This window comes from Melanerpes formicivorus, unplaced genomic scaffold (assembly GCF_026170545.1).
Source record: "Melanerpes formicivorus ecotype bairdi unplaced genomic scaffold, bMelFor1.0.p_v2 SCAF_37, whole genome shotgun sequence".
NCBI lineage: Eukaryota > Metazoa > Chordata > Aves > Piciformes > Picidae > Melanerpes > Melanerpes formicivorus.
Genome location: NW_027142389.1, coordinates 3826334 through 3846982, shown reverse-complemented (window position 1 = coordinate 3846982; position 20649 = coordinate 3826334). Strand labels below are relative to the sequence as shown.

Sequence of the window (20649 nt, the reverse complement as noted above, 5' to 3'; positions counted from 1 at the left end):
CTGGCTGCACTTGTACTCCTGGCACCAGGCATGTTGCTGTTAGGAGAAAAAGGATGGAAGAGAAATTGAGTCTTCTTGCAGCAGTCTGCAGTGAGAGGTGACTGTGCCAAGGGAGAGATTGGACCAACGTGGAAACACAACTAAAAGGGTTTTGCTTACTGGGTCTTTCAAGGAAGTTTGGACATTTAAGATGTTCTTAAATTGTTTCTTGCAATCCTCTTCCAGCCTTTTGATCTGGAAAAGCAGCACCACACTTCTGTCCTGGGACGACGAGTCCCTTCCATGCTGTGATTTTGTGACTCTCTAATGTCTCTGGTCTGTTTATCTGCAGGCTCCTCTGTGCTGCAAGATCAGCACTGCAAGAAGTGGCTGTTGATATGGCTTACCCTGCTATATAGAAGATAAATATATGTTCATAGATTGCTTTAGGTTGGAAGGAACCTTCCTCCTCCATGTAAATTCCAAATGGAAGGATGCAGAGAATGGGCAGCTTGCACATTTTAATCAACTTCCAGTATCTTCTTCTAATGAAAATGTGTCTAAATGTATAAAATACATAAGCTTCATTGAAATCATTGCCAACATCTTGATGTGTCTCTCTCTACACCCACAGCAGACATAATATTTAACAGGTTGCTGAAGACAAACAGTGGGTAATGTGTTTCTTCCAGATTTCTTTGTGTTTTTGTCAGTCAGGAAAATTCAGTGATGCACTGAGCACAGCCCCGTGAGGAGAGGCTGAGGGAGCTGGGGGTGCTTAGGCTGGAGAAGAGGAGGCTCAGGGGAGACCTCATTGCCCTCTACAACTACCTGAAAGGTGGTTGTAGCCAGGAAGGGGTTGGTCTCTTCTCCCAGGCAACCAGCACCAGAACAAGAGGACACAGTCTCAAGCTGTGCCAGGGGAAGTTTAGGCTGGAGGTGAGGAGAAAGTTCTTCGCCGAGTGAGTCATTCGCCATTGGAATGTGCTGCCCAGGGAAGTGGTGGAGTCCCCATCCCTGGAGGTGTTCAAGAGGGGATTGGATGTGGCACTTGGTGCCATGGTCTAGTCATGAGGTCTGTGGTGACAGGTTGGACTCAATGATCTTTGAAGTCTCTTCCAACCTTAGTGATACTGTGATACTGTGCATGATATCAGGGGGAAAAAATAATCAAACTATTCAATGGCAAGGGGGTTGGAACTAGATGACCCTTGAGGTCCCTTCTGAGCCTAACAATTCTATGATTCTGTTTCCCTAGTAGTGCTGCTTGTCTCTTAATCACTGCAACACTGATAGGATTTGATAATGAGCAGGTCAATAATCCCCAAAATCTGCTCTGCAGTTTAATGCCCTTACAATCAACAGGGCTCTAGAGAACCAGCCACACCATCTGCAGCTAAGATCCAAATCAACAGGTGGGTGAAGGAGTGGAGGCACCTAAAGCATTGCCTTTAGCAGCTCAAGGCTGCACTGGAGCACGACTCTCCTTAAGCAAGGAGGAGCTGGGGGTGAAAGCTCCCTGGCCTTGAGTCAAGGGGGAGCGGAGTCCTTGGCAGGCCCTGCGCTGCCACACAGCCGAGTCACTGCGCAGCACTCGCAGCTACCTCTCTCGTGACACAGCCACACCGTTGCCATGGCAACGACTGGCTTTGGCTGGCAATATTTCATTTGCAGCCACCCAGCCATTTAAAGGGTTTTTCCAAAGGGCTGAATCGATGACAGCGTGAGGCAAGAAACCAGCCGGGCTCCTCGCTCCAGGCGCTGCGGCTTCAAACTGGAAGATCAACAACTTGCTGCTTTTCGGAGGTGGCAGAGCCTCACAGAACTGCCTCAGTTGGGAAAGACCTTCAAGACCATCGAGTCCAAGCATTGTGCAACTCGACCAAGGCTGATGCTAACCCACGACCCTCAGCACCACATCTCTGTGTCTTTTAAACACCTCCAGGGGTGGGGATGCAGCCACCTCCCTGGGCAGCCTGTCCCAGTGTTTGAGAACCCTTTCTGTGAAGAAGTTTCTTCTAATATCCAACCTAAACCTCCCCTGGTGTTATTCCAGGTTAAGCTTATTCTTCTTCAAATGGCTCAACCTCCCAGCCCTCTGGACTCATTCATGGTAGGTTTCACTTGAACTAACACCCAGCATTTGAAGAACATCTCTTGGTGGCACCCTGGTAGGCTTTCCCATCTGCAAGGATTTCACAGCTGGGTTGCATCTGCTGACATTTCTCCTGGCTCTTATCAGTGGAAGCCAGCAGTGAAGCCAGAGACACACAGGCTGATTTCTTGGGGGTCCTTAAATCATAGAATCATAGACTCATTAAGGTTGGAAAAGTCCTCCAAGAGCAACAAGTCCAACCATTAACCCAGCACTGTCAGGTCACCAATAAATCAAGTCCCTCAGTGCCACATCTACACGACTTTTCAATCGGCCCAGACATGAGGGCCACACCAATTCCCTGGGCAGCCCATTCCAGGACTTAACCACTCTTCCAGTGAAGAGATTGCTCCTAATGTCCAACCTAAATGACTTGAGGCCATTTCCTCTTGTCCTATTGCTTCTTACTTGGAAGAAGAGACCATCCCTCACCTGTCTCCAACCTTCTTCCAGGGGGTTGTAAAGAGCAAGAGGGTCTCCTGTTAGCCTCCTTTTCTCCAGGCTAAACAACCTCAGTTCCCTCAGCCATTCCTCAAAAATCTTGTGCTCTAGACCCCTCACCACCTTTGTTGCCTTTCTCTGGACATGCTCCAGCACCTCAATGTCCTTCTTGCAGGGAATGGCCCAAAACTGGGCCCAGTGTTTAAGGTCCTGCCTCACCAGTGCCCAGTGAAAGGGGATGATCACTTCCCTACTCTTGCTGGCCATGATATTGCTGACACAGACCAGGATGCTGTTGACCTGTTGGCCAGCTGGGCACACACTGGCTCATATTCAGCTGGCTGCTGACCAACCCTCCCAGCTCCCTTTCCAGTGAGCAATTTCCAGCTGCTTTTCCCCAAGCCTGGAGCACTGATGGAGTCATCATAACTGAAATGCAGGACACAGCACTTGGCTTCGTTGAACATAAGTCCTCTCCCTCCCGCCATTGTCTTGCCTCCTAACACTCCTGCAGGATGTTAGGTGAAGGATATGAAATAGTGTCCAAGTCATCTCCACTGCCATCAGCAACTTAATAGAAAAGGAAGAGCACTTGCCATGCATAGTTTGCAATCACTCAGCTTTGCAGGAGGGTTGTGTTTCCAAGAAAATGGGACAGAGAGAGGAGCCCACGACCAGAAGGGTATTTTTTCAGCAGTCAAAGGGAGGAGGGATTTCAGTTTCCATTTGGCTGTTAGCTCATGTCCTCAGCAACACTGAAGAGGCTGTAGCTGAGTTGGCTCCCTCCTGTGTCAGCTCTGTGAAGCTGATTTACACTGTCTCGGCTTCGATTGAGGTAAAACACTGTGTGCAGAGCAGCTTTTGCTTCTTTGTTCTCCACTGCTGTTGTGGATAATTAGGTCAGGTTTGCTTCCCTTTGACATCACTGAAATGAATCACTTTTTTTTTAACAAAGCTGATGATCACTCTAATAGTTCCTATCTAATGTTGATGCCACCTCCAAATTATGTCCTAATTGATGAGTTCCAGTAATAGTGCAGAAAAACACACAAAAACCCCCACCTGGATATCAAATGATCTAGTGTCTGTTGCTGACCCTGGAAAACCTTATTCATTTAAGCAACTGTTACTCATAAGAGTTATTAAGCAAGCTTCTAGGAGGCTGATTTCAGTTAGATTGTTCACACAGAGCAGTTCTGCTCCCAGTTAGTTATCTCTTAAGGACATCAAATCTCTGCTACATCTCTGCACAGCTTTGGTTTTCAAACCCCAGACAACTAGACTTGCTTCTCAGCACTGCTGGTATTGAGAATCATCTACCAATGTGGATCAGGTCCAGAGAACCACAGACCACTATTGTGCCCTTTCCCATCTCCTGAGGAGGTATGTTACAGAGCCAGTGCAGCTGCTCCTCACCCCAGCTCTGTCACCAGCAGGTATTTCACACCTTCTATAGTCAGCATTCATCATTCTTTATTGTTCTGCATTCAGACTCCTCAGACGCAACCTGGAAAAATTACTGCTAGTAGCTTTGCTCTGAAGTGTCTTCTGCCACCCCTAGTACAGTTCCTCTCCTCTTAAGTACATGATTCCATGTCTACAGGCTATTCTTACATGAATTTGGCACCCAGATGGTAAACGAGGAAGCTGTCAGCTCAGGTACCTCATTCACAGTATCACAGTATCACAGTATCAGGGCTTTGCCTGTGATGCTTCAGCAGAACACACCATTAAAAATGCAGCAAATGAGCTGCCTCTCCTCAGGCTGCTGTGCCTGGACCAGCCTGCCAGGCCAGCACTCCCACATTCTTCACCCAGAAGATAAGGAAAGTCTCAGGACCACAAAATCCTAGAGTCCCAGCATGGTAGGGGTTGGAAGGGACCTCTGGAGATCATCCAGTCCAACCCCCCTGCTAAAGCAGGATCACCCACAGCAGGTTGCCCAAGATAGCAATGTCTCCAGAGAAGGGTGGAGCCAAGAGGATAGGGTCAGGCTCTTTTCAGTGATGCCCAGCAAAAAGTAAAGGGACAATGGGTGTAAGCTGGAACACAGGAAGTTCTACCTGAACACGAGGAGAAAATCCTGTGAGGGTACTGAAGCCCTGACCCAGACTGCCCAGAGAAGTTGTGGAATCTCACTCTAGAGATCCAAACTCACATGGACATTGCAATCCTGGGCAACCTGCTGTAGGTGAACCTGCTTTAATGGGGGGGTTGGATTAGATGACCTCCAGATGTTCCTTCCAACCCCCACCATGGTAAGTCTGGGATTCTGTGCAAGCCTGGTCATTACAAAGTTAAGGTTTGAATGGAGGGAGCAGATCATGTTTGGTACAAGTAACAATACTTTTAGCTTTCAGAGTGAGCAGCTGCCAGTTTTGACCAAGTCAAGTGTTATCAGAAATTAAGCTCATGACACTTCTCAGACATGGGATGTCACAATTGGTTCACCTTCAATCACCAGCAAGCCGGACAAGATGTGAGTCCAGCAGCAGTGATGGCAGCTATGCTTCTGGGAATGATAGTGAGAGGACTATTAACCAGCCCAGTGTTCTTCTGGGGCAGTGACAGACAGGAAGATGTTATTTTATGGTGAGCTGAAAGTTAATAATTGACTCCAGAGGTCTTTTAGCATCATAAAAGATCAGAGCCCAGCTCCTCCATGGCAGCAAATGGCTGACAGGCTGTCTGCAACTCCGACAGTTGAGGCTTGAGCTCCATTTGTTTACAGACACAAAAGGCAAAGGGGAAAAAAGTAAATACATTACATTTTAACACATGTGGTCTGTATTTTGTATCTAACCAGGATGTCTAACCTTTTTACTAAAGTATTCATTTTCCTTCATTCTGTTAAAACCAATACAATTTAATTAAAAGCTGGAGGCACTCAGCAATACATCCTCTCAAAGCAATCTGAGGAGTGAAAAAAAGCCCTTCAGCTAACCATGTGCCTGTGGATGTCATTTCTGGATGTTCTGCTCCTACAGTCACAGAATCACAGAACAGATCTGGTTGGAAGAGACCTCAGAGATCATCCAGTCCAACCCTCGACCCGATACTGAAGGGTCAACACTAAACCATGGCCCCAGGTGCCAGGCCCACAGGCTGCTGTGAACGCCCACAGGGTTGGTGACTCCAGCACTGCCCATCCCAATGTTTGAGAACCCTGCCAGTGTAGAAATATTTCCTAATATCCAGCCTGGATGAGTACCTGTCACGAGCTCATAAAATGATGTCTCCAGCAATTGGACAGTGAACATGACTCACATTTGACCTTTGTTTTCCAAGTGACCTGAAGAGAAATGTTGCACGCTCTGTGGGGTGTCTTCCACTCAGGTGGGCTGAAAAGTGTGCAATAAACTGCAGGATTCAGAGCTTTTTGATGATAAAAATACAGCTCACAATAAACTTGAAGTTTAGGCTCAAGGTGAGGAGAATGAGAGAGTCATTCACCATTGGAATGTGCTGCCCAGGGAGGTGGTGGAGTCTCCGTCCCTGGAGGTGTTCAAGAGGAAATTGGATGTGGCACTTGGTGCCATGGTCTAGTCATGAGGTCTGTGGTGACAGGTTGGACTCGATGATCTTTGAGGTCTTTTCCAACCTTGGTGATACTGTGACAGGATCAACTACTAAAGTTTTACACAGGTCATCTTTGGTGCTCTGAAGATGAAGGCCTCTGTTCTTCAGCCTATCAACCTTGTCCCTGTGAACATTTGCATTAACTGCAAGTCAGTGGAAGTTCTCCTACTAACTCCAGCGAGTCTTAAACCAGTATTTACTTCTTTTTCCCAAGTTACTGCTATTTTACTCCATGTATTAACATTCTGCAACTTAGTCCAGTTCTATTCTGTCCAGCCTCAAAGAGCAGAGACTGCACCATCCCAGCTGCAGGTAGGACAAGCTGTGGGGAATTCACTGATGGGACACAAAATCCATTGAAATATTGTGTAGGGCTTCCAGTTAATTTAATTATGGAATAACACTCTGCTTCCTTTGGAAAGTCATTCCACTGGCTTCCTTTGCTCCTGGAAGACAAGAAAGAGCAGAAACTGAAAGATCTCTGTGTACAAGCTTTCAACATTTCCTTGGAGCACTGGAATTTTACTGTTTGCTTGTCAAGCTTCAAATTTATTGTCACTAAAAAGACCTCACAGTAATACTGTATTTGAAGAGGAAACTTAACACCGTATCCTCAGAAGGGACTCTCTTAGCAGGGCCTGCTGTGACAGGGCAGGGGAGGATGGTTTTAAGCTGGAAGAGGGAGATTTGAGGGGGGACCTCACGGCTCTCTACAGCTACCTGAAAGGAGGTTGGGGAGAGCTTGGTGCTGGTCTCTTCTCACAGATAATTAGAGATAGAACAAGAGGGAATGGCCTCAAGCTGTGACTGGGTAAGTTTAGGCTGGACATCAGGAAGAATTTTTCCATGGTCAGGCATTGGAATGTGCTGCCCAGGGAAGTGTCTGAGTCACCAACCCTGGCTGCGTTTGAAGGGGTTTGGATGTGGCGCTTGGGGAGATGGTTTAGGGGTGACCCTTGTAGAGCAGGGCTCTGGGTTGGACTTGGTGATCCTGAGGGTCTTTTCCAACCTGAATGTTTCTGTGATTCTGTGACCTTTTTCACACTCAGGTTGCGCACACACTGGCCCAGGTTGCCCAGAGGTGCTAGATGCCCCAGCCCAGGAGCCATGCCAGGTCTGGCCGGGGCTCTGAGCAACTGCTGTGGTTGCCAGTGTCCCTGCCCACGGTAGGCCAGCTGGACGTGATGGCCTCCCAAGTCCCGTCCAACCCAAACCATTCTGTGATTCTGTCCCTGTCATTTTCCCAGCTGCTCTAGACGCACCTTAAGTGGTCCCCACAGGCTCCTGCCAGGCCTGCTGCCGAGCGGCGGCCGAGCCTGGGCGCTCCCCGCTCGGGCAGGCCAGGGGCCGCACATGCCGCCCGCCCCAGCGCAAGGGATCGGACCCAGCCGCTGCAGGAGGCCAAGGGGCAGCCGACGGCGAGACCCCGACCCCGACCCCGGGCGCGGCCTCTGCGCGCCCCCGCCCCGCGACCGGCCGCCGGCGCCGCGCGCAAGCGCACTCCCGACCCGAGGCGCGGCGGCTGCGCGTACCCGGGCGGGGCAGCCGGAAGCCGGAGCCGCCACAGCACCGAGGAAGGGGCTCAGCGCCGGCCCTCAGCTCCGCTCCTCGCCGTTCGCCTCCGCCGGGCCGGCCGGAGCGAGCGCCGCCATGTCCAACATGGAGAGTATCCATGCGCGTCCCGTCCGGGCGTCCCCGCGTCGCGCCCCTCAGCCTGCGGTACCGCGGCCGCTCCCGGGCGCTGTAGGCGCACCGGGGCCGGCGGCAGGGCCCCCGTGGGGTGGGGATCGGGGCCTGGGCTGTGTGGGAGCCCGCGGCGCGGAGCCGGGGCTTGATGCGGGCCTGGCCGCGCGGGGACCTGGTGCTTCTGGGCCCGGTGCTTGGTCTGGAGAGGGTGGGGTCGGCGTGGGGCTGCTCCGCCCCGGGAGGAGCCCCCGAGGCGCGATGGGCTACGGTGGGAAGGAGGAAGCGAAGCGGTCATCGAAGTGATCGGGGGAAGGCGTCAGAGCAGCCTGGGGGCTTTGCCTCTGGGGGCTTTGCCTCAGGGGCCCTTGTGCAGGAGCAGTGGTGGAGTGGTGGGTGTGATACCGACAGGGGCTCTGATGCAGGCACTGCCCTCCCTGTGTGGAGGGAGATGGAAGCTCAGTTTCGTTTTCCAGGGCAAGATCAGCGAAGCTGAGCTGGGGGGGCAGAAGGGGGAAGGCAAGATCTCCTCTTCCAGAACTGGTGCAACCCAGTTCTTGAGTCAGAAAAAGCATGGAGTAGAGAAAATGGTCAGTGGGACATCTGACGTGCCAGACATCCAGCACTGTGTGTGGACTGGAGTGATGTCACCGAGGCTGACTTGTCAGCTGTTCACCCCAGCAGTGACCGCTGTCAGCTGAACAAACTGGGCTGTGCTTCCTGGTGTCAGAGTTACACACTGAGGAAACCCTTATGGGCAAACTCAGACTTCCTTGGTTTATAAAACTTAATGTACAGGGATCAAAAATAAAGCTTTAACAGCTGCAGAGGTCTCGGCACTGGCAGGGCTCAGCGTTGCTGGTTGGCCTGGGAGGGCTGGAGCAGGTGACTGTGAGTCACAGTTGCTGGTAGAAGTTGGGTTTCACTTGGGTTATGGCACACTGAGAAAGGCACTTCCAGGGAGGAGCAAGGATGTGCCATTTGTGGGGAGGAAGAGCTGTGGAGATGGCAGGGTGAGTTGTTTTACCAAGGTTAATGCCTCAAGTGAGTAACTGAGGAAGTTAGTTGGAAATAAGCTGCTCTGAAATGCAGTTCAGTGCAGTTGGTGTAAATAGGTGATGTCATGCTGTACCTGGTTCTTCTGGTCTCTGACCTGAAGTATGCTGCAATGAAAGACTTGCAGGTGCTTTCCAGTTGGGTAAATTAATCTGTGGCTCAGTGCAAGACACAGTGCTGCTGGAAGGGATGGTGACTGGTTTATAGAGCACAGAAATATAAATACAGGCAGAAGAAGGCTGGGGAGGGACTTCTCAGGCTCTCAGGTAGTGATAGGACTAGCGGGAATGGAATGAAGCTGGTGGTGGGGAGATTCAGGCTGGAGGTGAGGAGGAAGTTCTTCCCCATGAGAGTGGTGAAGCCCTGGAATGGGTTGTCCAGGGAGGTGGTTGGGGCACTGTCCCTGGGGGTGTTTAAGCCCAGGCTGGATGAGGCTCTGGCCAGCCTGATCTAGTGTGGGGTGTCCCTGCCCATGGCAGGGGGGCTGGAACTAGATGATCCTTGTGGTCCCTTCCAACCCTGACTGATAACTATGAAATTGTAGTGTTTCTGGTCGCTACCTTAACCAGTACCCCACATGCAGAGGCACAGCCTGTAACCTGCTTGTGGTGTTTACAGGATAGGGTAACAAATAGACAACAAAGACTTCTCAGTGTCTTCAGATTGCTGTCAGGGCTCTAAGATGCATGGCCTAGCTTTAAAGGCAACAAAAAGCCCAAGCTGAACCAGCGATTCTGGAGTAACATATGTACTTGAAATATTAAAGAAGCCTCAAGTACCTCATAACGTTTAGGGTTTTGTGCTTCCACTTATCTGCTAATCATCTTAGTACTTGCTTTGTGTTCTTTTTGGGACATCAAAAGGTGGCATCAAAGAAGCCTACAAAGCTTTGTACTTCCATTGTGTTTGAGAAAGACTGATAATAGTTGGAGGCTTTCATCAACAGTATTTTCAGATGATGAGGTTTTAATTGTCATTCATACAGCACATTGTTGTAACAGCTTAGGGCAGTCGTTCTAAGTCACTTGCTCTACTTTTATCTTGGAGCTCTCAGCTTAAGTAGGACTTGAACTTGTTGGACTTGATGATCTTTGAGGTCTTTTCCAACCTTATTGATTCTGTGATTCTGTGAACTCCTTGAAAATATCTCTTGCTGGGTTGAGTATTCTGTCCCCAAAAGTCAGGTGATAGCTTTCATCTGGGAACCCCACAATCGCTCACATGGCCCAGGCCTGGGAGGCTGCTCTGTGTTGTGGCTGCAAGAGCAATTTAAACCCAAGATAATGGCTCCAAAGGGCAGCTCTGCCTCCCAGTGTGTGACCGGGGATGGTCAGCCAAGTGGGTTTGCTGTTACCCTGTTCATCTGCCTCGCTCTTCCTCAGTGGCTGCTTTTTGGGCGGGGAGGTCCTGAGCAGGTCAGCAAACTGCATTTTCATTTCAGTGAGAGGCAGGGAGGGTGAGTGAAAGTAACTGGTGGAGGAAGGCTTATTCAGTTCCTCTTGGGGGAGGTTTGGTTTGTTGTAGTTTTCAATCTGAGGTGGATTTGATGGTAAATGGAGGCAGTTTGGGATCTGAACTTACTTCTTATAGCCTCACACTTTAGAGCCTGGAGCCCGCTGGCATTTTAACTGCAGAGCAGCTGGGTAGGCCTCATGGTGTGCAGCTCAAGGGTTTGCTGAAAGAGCCCTTTCCAAGTTGTAATCTCACTGTCAGGGAAACAGTATGCCCTAGGTTTGGTAGCACCTGAAATGGGAGAGCAAGACACTGCAGTGAAAGGACTGATCCTGTTCTCAAAGCCTTAACTCGCGCTGCAGAGCACCTCTTTAACCTGAAGTTTGCTGCAAAGGAGCTCAACAGGAACTCCAAAAAATGTGACAAAGAAGAAAAGGCTGAGAAAGCTAAAATCAAGAAGGTAAGCAGTGAGGCTGAAACAAGTGCCTTGGGTCTTTTGTTTGCATACTACAGCAGGGAAATAGCTGGTGCCCTTCCCATTTTCCTGCTATGCTTGTGAGGTAAAATACATGCCTGTAAATCCTCTCATGCTCGTTAATAAGTATGGGGATACATTCTTCTGTGCCCTCTTATGGCATTTGCTTCCTGAGAAGATTGTCTGGTGTGCCTTTTGTTAGAGACTTGTTCTCAGAGTGCAGAATCACTCTCTTTCAGTTAGAAAAGGCCTCTGAGATCATCCAGTCCAACCGTTACTTAAGTCTACCAAGTCTGGGGCTGAACCATGTCCCTCGGCAGCACATCTCTGTGCCTGAGACACCCCCAGGGAGGAGGATTCAACCACTTCTCTGGGCAGCCTGTTTGAGAACCCTTTCAGTGAAGAAGCTGCTTCTAATATCCAGTTTGCACCATCCCTGGTGCAACTTGAGGCCATTTCCTTTTGTCCTATCACTTGTTGCTAGGGAGAGGAGACCGACAGCCCTACCTCCCTCCAGCTTCCTCTCAGGGAGTTGTAGAGAGTGAGAAGGAAGCTCTCCCCTCAGCCTCCTTTTCTCCAGACTAAACAACCCCAGTTCCCTCAGCTGCTCTTCAGAAGACCTCTTCTCCAGACCCTTCCCCAGCTTTGTTGCCCTTTAAATATTAAAACAAAAAAGATTTAATCTTGATGTTTGTCATTTTGTGTGAAAAAGGGGTATGAAGAGCAGCTTCCAAACAGGTTTGGAGCCCTCGAAGTAGGAAAGCGACTGAACTCACTTGTCTGTACTTTTGTCCCTGAGATAAAACCATGCCAGCTGTATCTGTGTTTGGGTCTTGATACTGAAAACATGTTTAAGAATGGGAAAACGTTTCTGGAGCTCTGTGAAAGCAAACAAGTAGGAAGCTGCTGCTGTGTGTGCTGGGTGCCTGCCTTGGCAAGGAGTTAGGGCTTCACAGCAAGAAGTTGGAGAACTGTTGGGGGAGGATGGATGGGTTTTGAGGTTTTTGATACAAAAGTTCTTGTGCTTGTTTCAGAAATGAAGTGGCCTGAGGGGGGGATGAAAATGCATCTCCTTTGTTCTTTTGCTTTTTCCCCCAGGCAATTCAGAAGGGCAACATGGAGGTGGCCCGGATCCACGCCGAGAACGCCATCCGCCAGAAGAACCAAGCCATCAACTTCCTGCGTATGAGCGCCAGGGTAGATGCTGTTGCAGCAAGGGTGCAGACTGCAGTCACAATGGGCAAGGTAAGTAAGTCTGTCTTCACAGATCTAGTGCAAAGATGAGACCTCTGGTGTTCATAGAAGTGCCTTTATTCTGTCTGTAATGAGCTGAGGAGTTTCAGTCTGGATTTTGGAGACGGCAATAGTAAATCAGGTGCTGGAACCCTCCTGGCAGCTGCTCTTTTGTAATGGCTTGCTGTGATTTGTAGCTGGTGGCTTCTGTTGGCTGTCATTACTCAGTGTGTTTTGCTCCTGACACTTGAGGTTATTTTGTGAAGATCACAGAATCATGGAATTGTTTTGGTTGAAAAAGACCTTTAAGATCATCGAGTCCAACCATTCTCTAATTCTGCCAAGTCTGGTTCCAAACCCTGTAACACAGCAACCACATCCCTGCATCTTTGAAACACCTCCAGGGGTGGGGATTCTGCCACCTCCCTGGGGAGCCTGTTCCAGTGTTTGAGAACCCTTTCAGTGAAGAAGCGTCTTCCAATGTCCAACCTAAATCTCCCCTGCTGCAACTTGAGGCCTTTTCCTTTTGTCCTACTACTTGTTACTAAGGAGACAGACAGTGCTCCTCTCCTAGGACCTGTGTCTCCAGAAACCCTTTCTAGCTTGAGTAGTTTAAGGTACACTACTGTACTGCTCCTTCAGCCAGAGCTTGTTCTCTGTGGATGGAGATAAGAGAGCTTGGTAGGAAACTGCTTGCTCTTCTTTCTTTATACTAATTTCCTTTGCCTTCTTTCAGGTAACGAAGTCGATGGCAGGGGTAGTTAAGTCTATGGATGCCACACTGAAGAGCATGAACTTGGAAAAGGTAAATTGTAGAATCAGTAAGGTTGGGAAAGACCTCCAAGATCAAGTCCAAAAATGGCCTTGCTGCACATCAAAAGCAAAAAGGGCAATGGGCATGTTTTACAAAGGGAAATTCCAGTCAAGAGAAAAGGTTTTGTCATGAGGTTGGTAGATCCTGGGATTAGTTGGCCAATATGGTTGTGATGTCATCATACATGGAGATGGTCAGACCTTGACTGGACACAGCCCTGACCAACCTGCTTGGACTGCAGTGTTGAATCAGCTTCAAAACTGACAAGGGGAAGGGAAGGAGGCAAGCTCCTGACCTCCAGAACCTGCTCACCCTTGTGGCGTGAGTCTGGTTTTGCCAGTTGGAATTGATCTGCAGATCACTGATTCAGTTCCTCATTTTTTTAATAGATCTCTGCACTAATGGATAAATTTGAGCATCAGTTTGAAACTCTGGATGTTCAGACACAGCAGATGGAAGACACAATGAGCAACACTACTACGCTAACAACGCCACAGGTAAGAGCAGGCCATCTGCTTTGAAAGACAATCCCTGTCTTAACTGTATGGAAGTGTCCACTTCTCTTCCTTCAGCCTCCTCTGAGACACAGCAGCACCTGGAGCCTTTTCCCTTTCTGCTTCTTTGTGGTGAAGAGTCTATTTCAAATGACAGTCACAAGTACAGAGGATCACATACATGTATTTTAATCTCTTTCACTCTTACAGCATACATTCTGTCTTGAACTTTAACCTTCCTACTCAGTAAGCAGCATTTTGATGAGCTCTTAATGAACTTCTGAAGCAGGAGACACTGCAGCATTACTTGTCAAAGCACAAGTACACTGTGAGGAAGCCAATAGTTCCCACTCTTGGGTGCTAACAGAAGTACCTTAGTCACCACCACATTTCAGTAGTGTATGCAAAGGGAAGGTTGTTCATTACCTACTTCCAACTTATGGGCACATGTTTATTGAAGAAAATCTTTACACAGTGTTTAGCATAGTTAAGAATTCCTAGCACCTGCCCCCTGGTGCTGTCCCACAAGGAGCTAAACATCTGATTCCAGCACAAGGTTTGAGGGAGAAATCTATTTTGTCAATGAAATGAACAAACCTGAACCCAAATCCAATGACCTGGATCTATTGGAGATCAGCTTTTTGCCATCCTCTGCAAAGCAGTGTTTTAGTGTTTCAGTTGAGGAAGGAGGTTGACTTGCTGGAAGGTGTCCAGAGAAGGGCAACAAAGCTGGGGTGGGGTTTGGAACACAAGCCCTATGAGGAGAGACTGAGGGAGCTGGGGTTGCTTAGCCTGGAGAAGAGGAGACTCAGGGGTGACGTTATTGCTCTCTACAACTACCTGAAGGGAGGTTGTAGCCAGGTGGATGTTGGTCTCTTCTCCCAGGCAGCCAGCACCAGAACAAGAGGACACAGTCTCAGGCTGCACCAGGGGAGGTTTAGGTTGGATGTTAGGAGGAAGTTCTACACAGAGAGAGTGATTGCCCATTGGAATGGGCTGCCTGGGGGGATGGTGGAGTCACCATCCCTGGAGGTGTTCAGGAGGAGACTTGATGGGGTGCTTGGTGCCATGGGTTAGTTGATTAGGCAGTGTTGGATGATAGGTTGGACATGATGGTCTTGAAGGTCTCTTCCAACCTGATCTGATCTATTCTATTCTATTCACTAATACTCTATGGAATTGATTATAATCATGATCAACACCTGAAATAGTCAAGTGGGGTTTTTTGCAGGTAATATTCATTCTTGGAAGCATTATTGCAGAGGCCAGTTAATGGGTTTTAACAGGCTGAGCACCTCTGCTCTTCATTGTCTGAGCTCATGCAGAGCCCTCTGGTGGTTCAGCACTAAAGGGTTCTGGAAAAGGCATTCACTGTTAAATGATTTATTTTTTTCCAACTAATTGCTGTTCTCTCAAGATTTAACAAATGAGGTCATCCTGAACTACAGTGTGCAACAATCAGTTTTGTTTTCTTTACTCCAGAACCAAGTGGATATGCTCCTACAGGAAATGGCAGATGAAGCAGGGTAGGTAACATTTTAAGTGACCATCTCTTGATCTGTAAATCTTGGTTCCAGCAGTCCTTTCTGGTTAACCTGAAGGCCAGATCCTCTTGTTTTACACGTGTCTGCCTTTTGGAAGCAGAGAGGAATCAACATTTTCCTTTCACCTCTGGACATCATTCTCTTCATTAGCTTAGTTGCCATTATTTCATTCTGTTTTCACTCAGAGCTGCTGTGAATAGCAAGATGCAGGATGGTTGTGCAGAGAAGCCTGAAATCCTGTCACTTGTCATGTCAGGAAAGCATTTTATTATCCACTTGGGTTGGCTTTAGCATCTCTTTTCACTGGTAGCGAGTGATAGAACAAGGGGCAGCAGGTACAAACTGGAAGCCAGGAGGTTCCATCTGAACATGAAGCTTCTTTGCTGTGAGGATGCTGGAGCCCTGGAGCAGGCTGCCCAGAGAGGTTGTGGATTCTCCTTGTCTGGGGTGACTCCAGACCTGCCTGGAGGTTGTGATCCTGGGCAGCCTGCTGTGGGTGACCCTGCTTTAGCAGGAGGGTTAGAATAGATGATCTCCAGAGGTCCCTTCCAACCCCCACTGTGCTGGGGTTCTGGGGTTAGCAATCGTGGCCATGTTTCCCCACACTTTTACTCCTTTTTACTCCACATTAAACCTTTTTGCAGTTCTGCTCTCATGCAACCCAAGTTGTCATAACTTATTTAAGCTTTTGGGGCTCTACTGAAATACTTCAGGGTATTTTACTTGCTTTCTTGGTGAGGCATAAGTTTCCTTTTCTTGTCACTTACTGTGCTTCTTCATTTAACTATGTGTGCCTGACTTGGATTTTTGTTTGGTTTTCTCCTATCAGTCTTGATCTGAACATGGAACTACCTCAAGGACAGACAGGTTCTGTTGGTACAAGTGTTGCCTCAGCAGAACAGGTAAATGTTAGGTTCAGTTTTGTGGTCTGAGAATTGATGCTTCACTTAGTCAAAACAGGCTTGCTAAACTGTAGCCAACTTGTAACAGCCCAAAAGAAACAGTAATTAGTCAAAGCCATCTTGCAATCAGAATGCTTTTAACAATACATTTGTCCTCTTAGTAAATACACAAAGTTGAGGTGTTTCAGGTATGTGTTTGCATGGTCATTTCACAGTGCCAAACAGCTGACTCTTCTGCTTGCCCCAAATGTGAGTCCAGCCATCTGCCATAGCAAGCCCAAGGCCTTGGGGTTTTTTCCCCTTTGTGTGAAAGGTCTCTTGGGGTTAGTGCAAAGGATTCCACTTCTGCTGTGAGCAAAGAGCTTAGAGTTTTCTTGTGTGTACCCAACTCCTAACATTAAGTTTGCACAGATCTTTTGGTGAGTTGCTCCTTCCGTTCCAGGGGGATATATTTAAGGGACTTTAAAACAAACAGTTTCCCTTTGTCACCCTGTTGTTGTGCAGAGCCTGGGCTTAACTGCCCCAAGTGTCCCACATTCTCTGAAGTTCACTTTCACCTTGTACCCAGCCCCCTAAGACAGACCAGCCTTGGTCAGCCAAGGCTGCATCCACATGAGGATGTAGTCCTGTTGGAGCTGATTTGCACTTACAAAGATAAGACATTTGAAACAAGCAACCCAAAGCAGCCCTGTCTCTGCGTGCTGGGACCTGAAACTCCTTCCTACCTGCCCACTACTGGAGAGAACTATGGACCTCTGGTCTCACCTGGCACAACCATTCTTGGAGGCTTAGGCAAATCTTGTTAAGGCTTCTGCCTCTGCTATGAGGGCAGGCTGAAGGAGCTGGGGTTGTTCAGCCTGGAGAAGGGGCCTGGTTCCAGTATCTGAAGGGGGCTACAAGAAGGCTGCAGAGGGACTGTTTCCAGAGGCCTCCAGTGGTAAGATGAGGGGTAATGGATGTTAGGAACAGGTTCTTTACTTTGAGAGTAGTGGAACACTGGACCAGGCTGCCCAGGGAGGTGGTTGAGGCCCCATCTCTGGAGATATTCAAGGTCAAGTGTGACAGGGCTCTGAGCAACCTGATCTAGTTGAGGATGTCCCTGGTTATGGCAGGGGGCTTGGACTGGATGGCCTTTGGAGGTCCCTTCCAACCCAGTCCACTCTGTGACGCTGTGTGAGATCATGCCCTGTCAGCTGGATGTGAGATTGCTTGCCTGCTGCAGAGCTGTGCAGAGATCAACTTCCATGTTACTGACAGCTGATTCCTTTGTGCTCTACCCCCTGCAGGATGAGCTGTCTCAGAGACTGGCCCGCCTACGTGATCAAGTCTAACAGAGCTGCAGCTCTCTACCTGCTTTCACAACACCCTCTCTGTACCTAACCCTTCAATACACTAGGAAAGTGTATCCAGTATGGCTTTGGTGTCTGAATATTTGTAATCTAGGGTACTCCACTCCAAGCTTGCTACTCTTTCTAAAATACATTGTAAGTGACCCCAAAAGATCAGCTCTCTAATGTCCTTTTTCTGTACATTTTGAAGTTGATATATATTTTTGGAGAGGATTTTTTTTCCCCCCCCAAAATCAAGTTGACATTCTGAGTCAGCTAGCAATGGTGTGGTGCATTCTAGCTGAGGGAGAAGCAGGTTGCCATTGATGTTTTAAATGAAGAAGTGATGTCTTTTTAAATGCTGAGAACTGTTTGTGGTGGAGAACTGATGTGGTCAGTTCAGCTGATAGTTGTAGATCACTTTCTGACACAGCCAAACTCCTGGAACAAGCAAAGGTGGCCAGCGTGGACTCCATGGACTTTTTAAGTGGACTTCAGGCTGAGGTTTTGAGTCTTTTCCAGCTAGAGGAATTGTGTTGAAGTGGGACTTTCAGTTAAAAAATTGGGTTCCCAAAAGCTGTTTCCATACAACTGGGAACTTGTTTGGTGTCACCACCTTAAGCACAGGAGGAATAAAGTCTATTTTTCAACTCTGTCAGTTCTGTTGAGTGCTGTAACTTGCTCCTTGTTTAATGTCAAGTGCTGTAGTGTCTCCCTGGTACTTCTCACAGCCATTTATGTCACTGACTGTTCTGCCAAGGTTCTAGTTCCTGCTGATCAGGACTATCCAATTCTGTAGATGTAAGCTACAAAGCTTTATAGGAAGTAACTGAAGCTGCTTTTCTCCATTCCTCCTTCTGCCTTTGCTTTTATCTAGTCACTTTTTTTATAGGTAGGGACAAGTCTTGTGGTCCTTCTCCTCATCCTTCCACGTAAGAGGGTACAGCAGGTGAGAAGTGGATGAGTAGTGTAGGCCAGCTGGGTCAGAGGGTGCTGTGTTGGATCAAGAGCAGCTGCTTTGCTTTTCCAAGGTGTGATGTTGCAGGCAACACATTTTGTTAGACTACTGCAACTTCAGTAAACTCTGTCTGCACAGGAAGAGAATCTCCCAGCTGCTTCTTTCAGTAGCTTCAGAGACTCAGCGAGGTTGTGAAGTAAATGGTTGCAGAAATTTGCAGCTGAGCCTCCTTGTGATGTGTAGTGATGAACAGTGATGTTAATGTTCCCTCCCTGGGGCTTCTTGTTTTATCTTGTTGGAAAAGTGTGAAACACTGGGAACTGGTTCTTAATTCACTGGTGTTCAGGATCACAAGGATCTGGTTCTTAGTTCACTGGTCTTCAGGATCACAAGGAACTGGTTCTTAGTTCACTGGTCTTCAGGATCACAAGGAATTGGTTCTTAGTTCACTGGTGTTCAGGATCACAAGGAATTGGTTCTTAGTTCCCTGGTCTTCAGGATCACAAGGATCTGGTTCTTAATTCACTGGTCTTCAGGATCACAAGGATGCTCCAGTGCAATATTTAAGAGCAAGAATACTTCACTTTTTTTAGTCAGGCAGAGGCAGTGCAGAGCAGTTTCAAGCCATGTTTGGAGTGAGTTGCTTAGATGAAGGTTTAGCAGGATGTTACATACTGAAGTATTTAAGGCTACTGGAAGAAAGGAAGCAAAGATAGACACAACCACCTAAAATGTTGTGGAACTGTCTGTCTCCCATTGGCAGCCTAAACTAAAACAGTTTGTTTCAGATGTGCTCTTTTCACTTGTTGATGTGGATTTTCAGTGCAGTTTCTTTGAAGCACATATTTAAATGTTCCTCCTGTAAGGAGGAGAGTCTGGGAGAGGTTTCAAAACCATGGACTCACAGCTGCACTCTTTGTATAATCCCTCTCAGTTCTTACCCAAACATCTTGGGAAAGGAGCTGGGGACTGCATTGTTAGTTCTCCTTCTGGCTCCTCCTGAACATCATACTCAACCCTACTGGTGGATCTATGCAACCAGGTTACCCACAGCTGTGGTTAACTGCTTTTGTGTGTGCCTTTGCCTTGCTGAACTTCATTTTGATGCTCAGTTACTCATATCATGACAGGAGTGGAAACCGAGTGGTGTGGTAAATGGACCTCTGAGTTTACTCTGGAGCTAAAGTACTGAGGTTTTCAGTGTGGATGCCAAGCTCAGCTGGCTTGGCTGGCTTATTTTATTGGTGGTGGTGCTTTCAGCCTGTGCCTGGCAGTTCTTTACCTCTCTGAGGGGCTGACAGCAATTCAGGATCCAGTGTGGTTGATTTGTCTTAGCATGTTGCCTTGATGTGAACCTTTGGGCTCTGGAGGGGTTTAAGATAGAGGGAGGTGAAACTGGATTGCTGCAAAGCACATGCTAAATAAATAATCTTCTTCTGCTGACTACACACAGCCCATTCCATGGCCTTGGTCTTATCCCAGGCTTGTGCACTCCAGTTCCTGAATGGACTTCCGGTGTCATTTAAAAGAGTGATTAACAACTGACCTTAAAAAGCTTGGTTGATAGAATGAATGTTACCTCTGTGGTGGTATGGTGCAAAGAGCTAGGCAGGATTCCTTGACTGGGAGGAAGAAACAAGTGTTTGAAGCAGTGAGCTGTTGTGAGCATTGCTTCATGTCCCAACAGGGCCAGGATTTTGTGGTGGTTGCTCATGTGTGTAGATCTCCTGCCCTCTCCTGGGGAAAAGGATTTCCTTCTCTCTTTTAGCTGTGTTTTTGTTCAAGATCTGATCTGCCTTTCAGGAGGTTTTAACAGTTACATTTTGTATGTCTCTGTACTATTCTCAAGTGGTTTAGAGATGCTTAAAACTGGAAGTGACTTGTCGAGCAATGTTTGTTTCATGTGCTCCTCCCTTCAGACTCTCCTCAAAGCTTTTGTTCTGAGCAGCTCTAGCTCCCCACTCCTTCCTTGCTCGTGTTCCTTGGAAGCTTGATTGTGTTTGTAGTTCATTTCACATGAAATAAATTGTGTGTGCTCTTCTGTAACCTTACTGCCAGATAGTATTTCACTATTCATGCTTCTGAGCAGGCACATCTAGAGCTGAAACCTTGCCTGAAATGTTGCAAGATGGTTTTGCTCAATCTGTATTTTATGGTTTAATTTCCCCCTTCCCCCCGCCTTTGGTTGCTAAAACTGCTGGTGCCTGGTGGTGTTGGTCCTCATTTGAATTCCAAACCTTGAAAGCCATGAAGAGCTTCAGATGGAAGGAGAGGGAAGGATAAACATGAACATAAACTTCCTTGATTGCAGTGGGATTAAAAAAGTGATCAAGTTGCCTTTATGGAGATCCTCAGAGCCAAAAATACAACCAGTAATGTTTTGTTAAATAGAATCAACTGTGTACAGAAATAAACTCTGAAGCTGGTGATGTGTATAGAGAAGAGAATAACTTTTGTATCTCTGGTAGAGCTCCTTTGAAAGCTGCTGAACTTGTATGGGACACTTTGTAAATGGAACTGGAATGGTAAATAAAATTGTACAGACAACTTGCCTCA

The 20649-nt window shown here is 47.9% G+C and overlaps 1 protein-coding gene and 1 long non-coding RNA gene across 2 annotated transcripts in view; one reads left to right on the top strand and one right to left on the bottom strand.

The window, feature by feature from the left end:
- Positions 1-8191, bottom strand: part of LOC137450757 (uncharacterized) — a 17057-nt gene extending 8866 nt beyond the window's left edge. Inside the window, exons 1-2 of the long non-coding RNA XR_010989626.1 lie at positions 7687-8191; positions 5843-6600 (exon numbers count right to left, since the gene is read on the bottom strand). This is a non-coding gene — a long non-coding RNA (uncharacterized lncRNA). The remainder of the gene's footprint in view (positions 1-5842; positions 6601-7686) is intronic.
- CHMP1B (charged multivesicular body protein 1B) lies at positions 7674-20649 on the top strand. Its single transcript, XM_068157642.1, has 8 exons — positions 7674-7820; positions 10708-10805; positions 11919-12065; positions 12790-12858; positions 13257-13364; positions 14844-14887; positions 15735-15807; positions 17094-20649. The coding sequence occupies exons 1-8, from the start codon at positions 7805-7807 to the stop codon at positions 17136-17138; spliced, it is 600 nt and encodes a 199-aa protein (XP_068013743.1). The 5' UTR covers positions 7674-7804; the 3' UTR covers positions 17139-20649.

Excerpts from the sequence above, each read along its gene's own strand:
- CHMP1B (XM_068157642.1), top strand. Across the intron at positions 10,806-11,918 it reads AGAAAGCTAAAATCAAGAAG|GCAATTCAGAAGGGCAACAT; the intron begins GTAAGCAGTGAG and ends TTTTTCCCCCAG. Across the intron at positions 15,808-17,093 it reads GTGTTGCCTCAGCAGAACAG|GATGAGCTGTCTCAGAGACT; the intron begins GTAAATGTTAGG and ends TACCCCCTGCAG.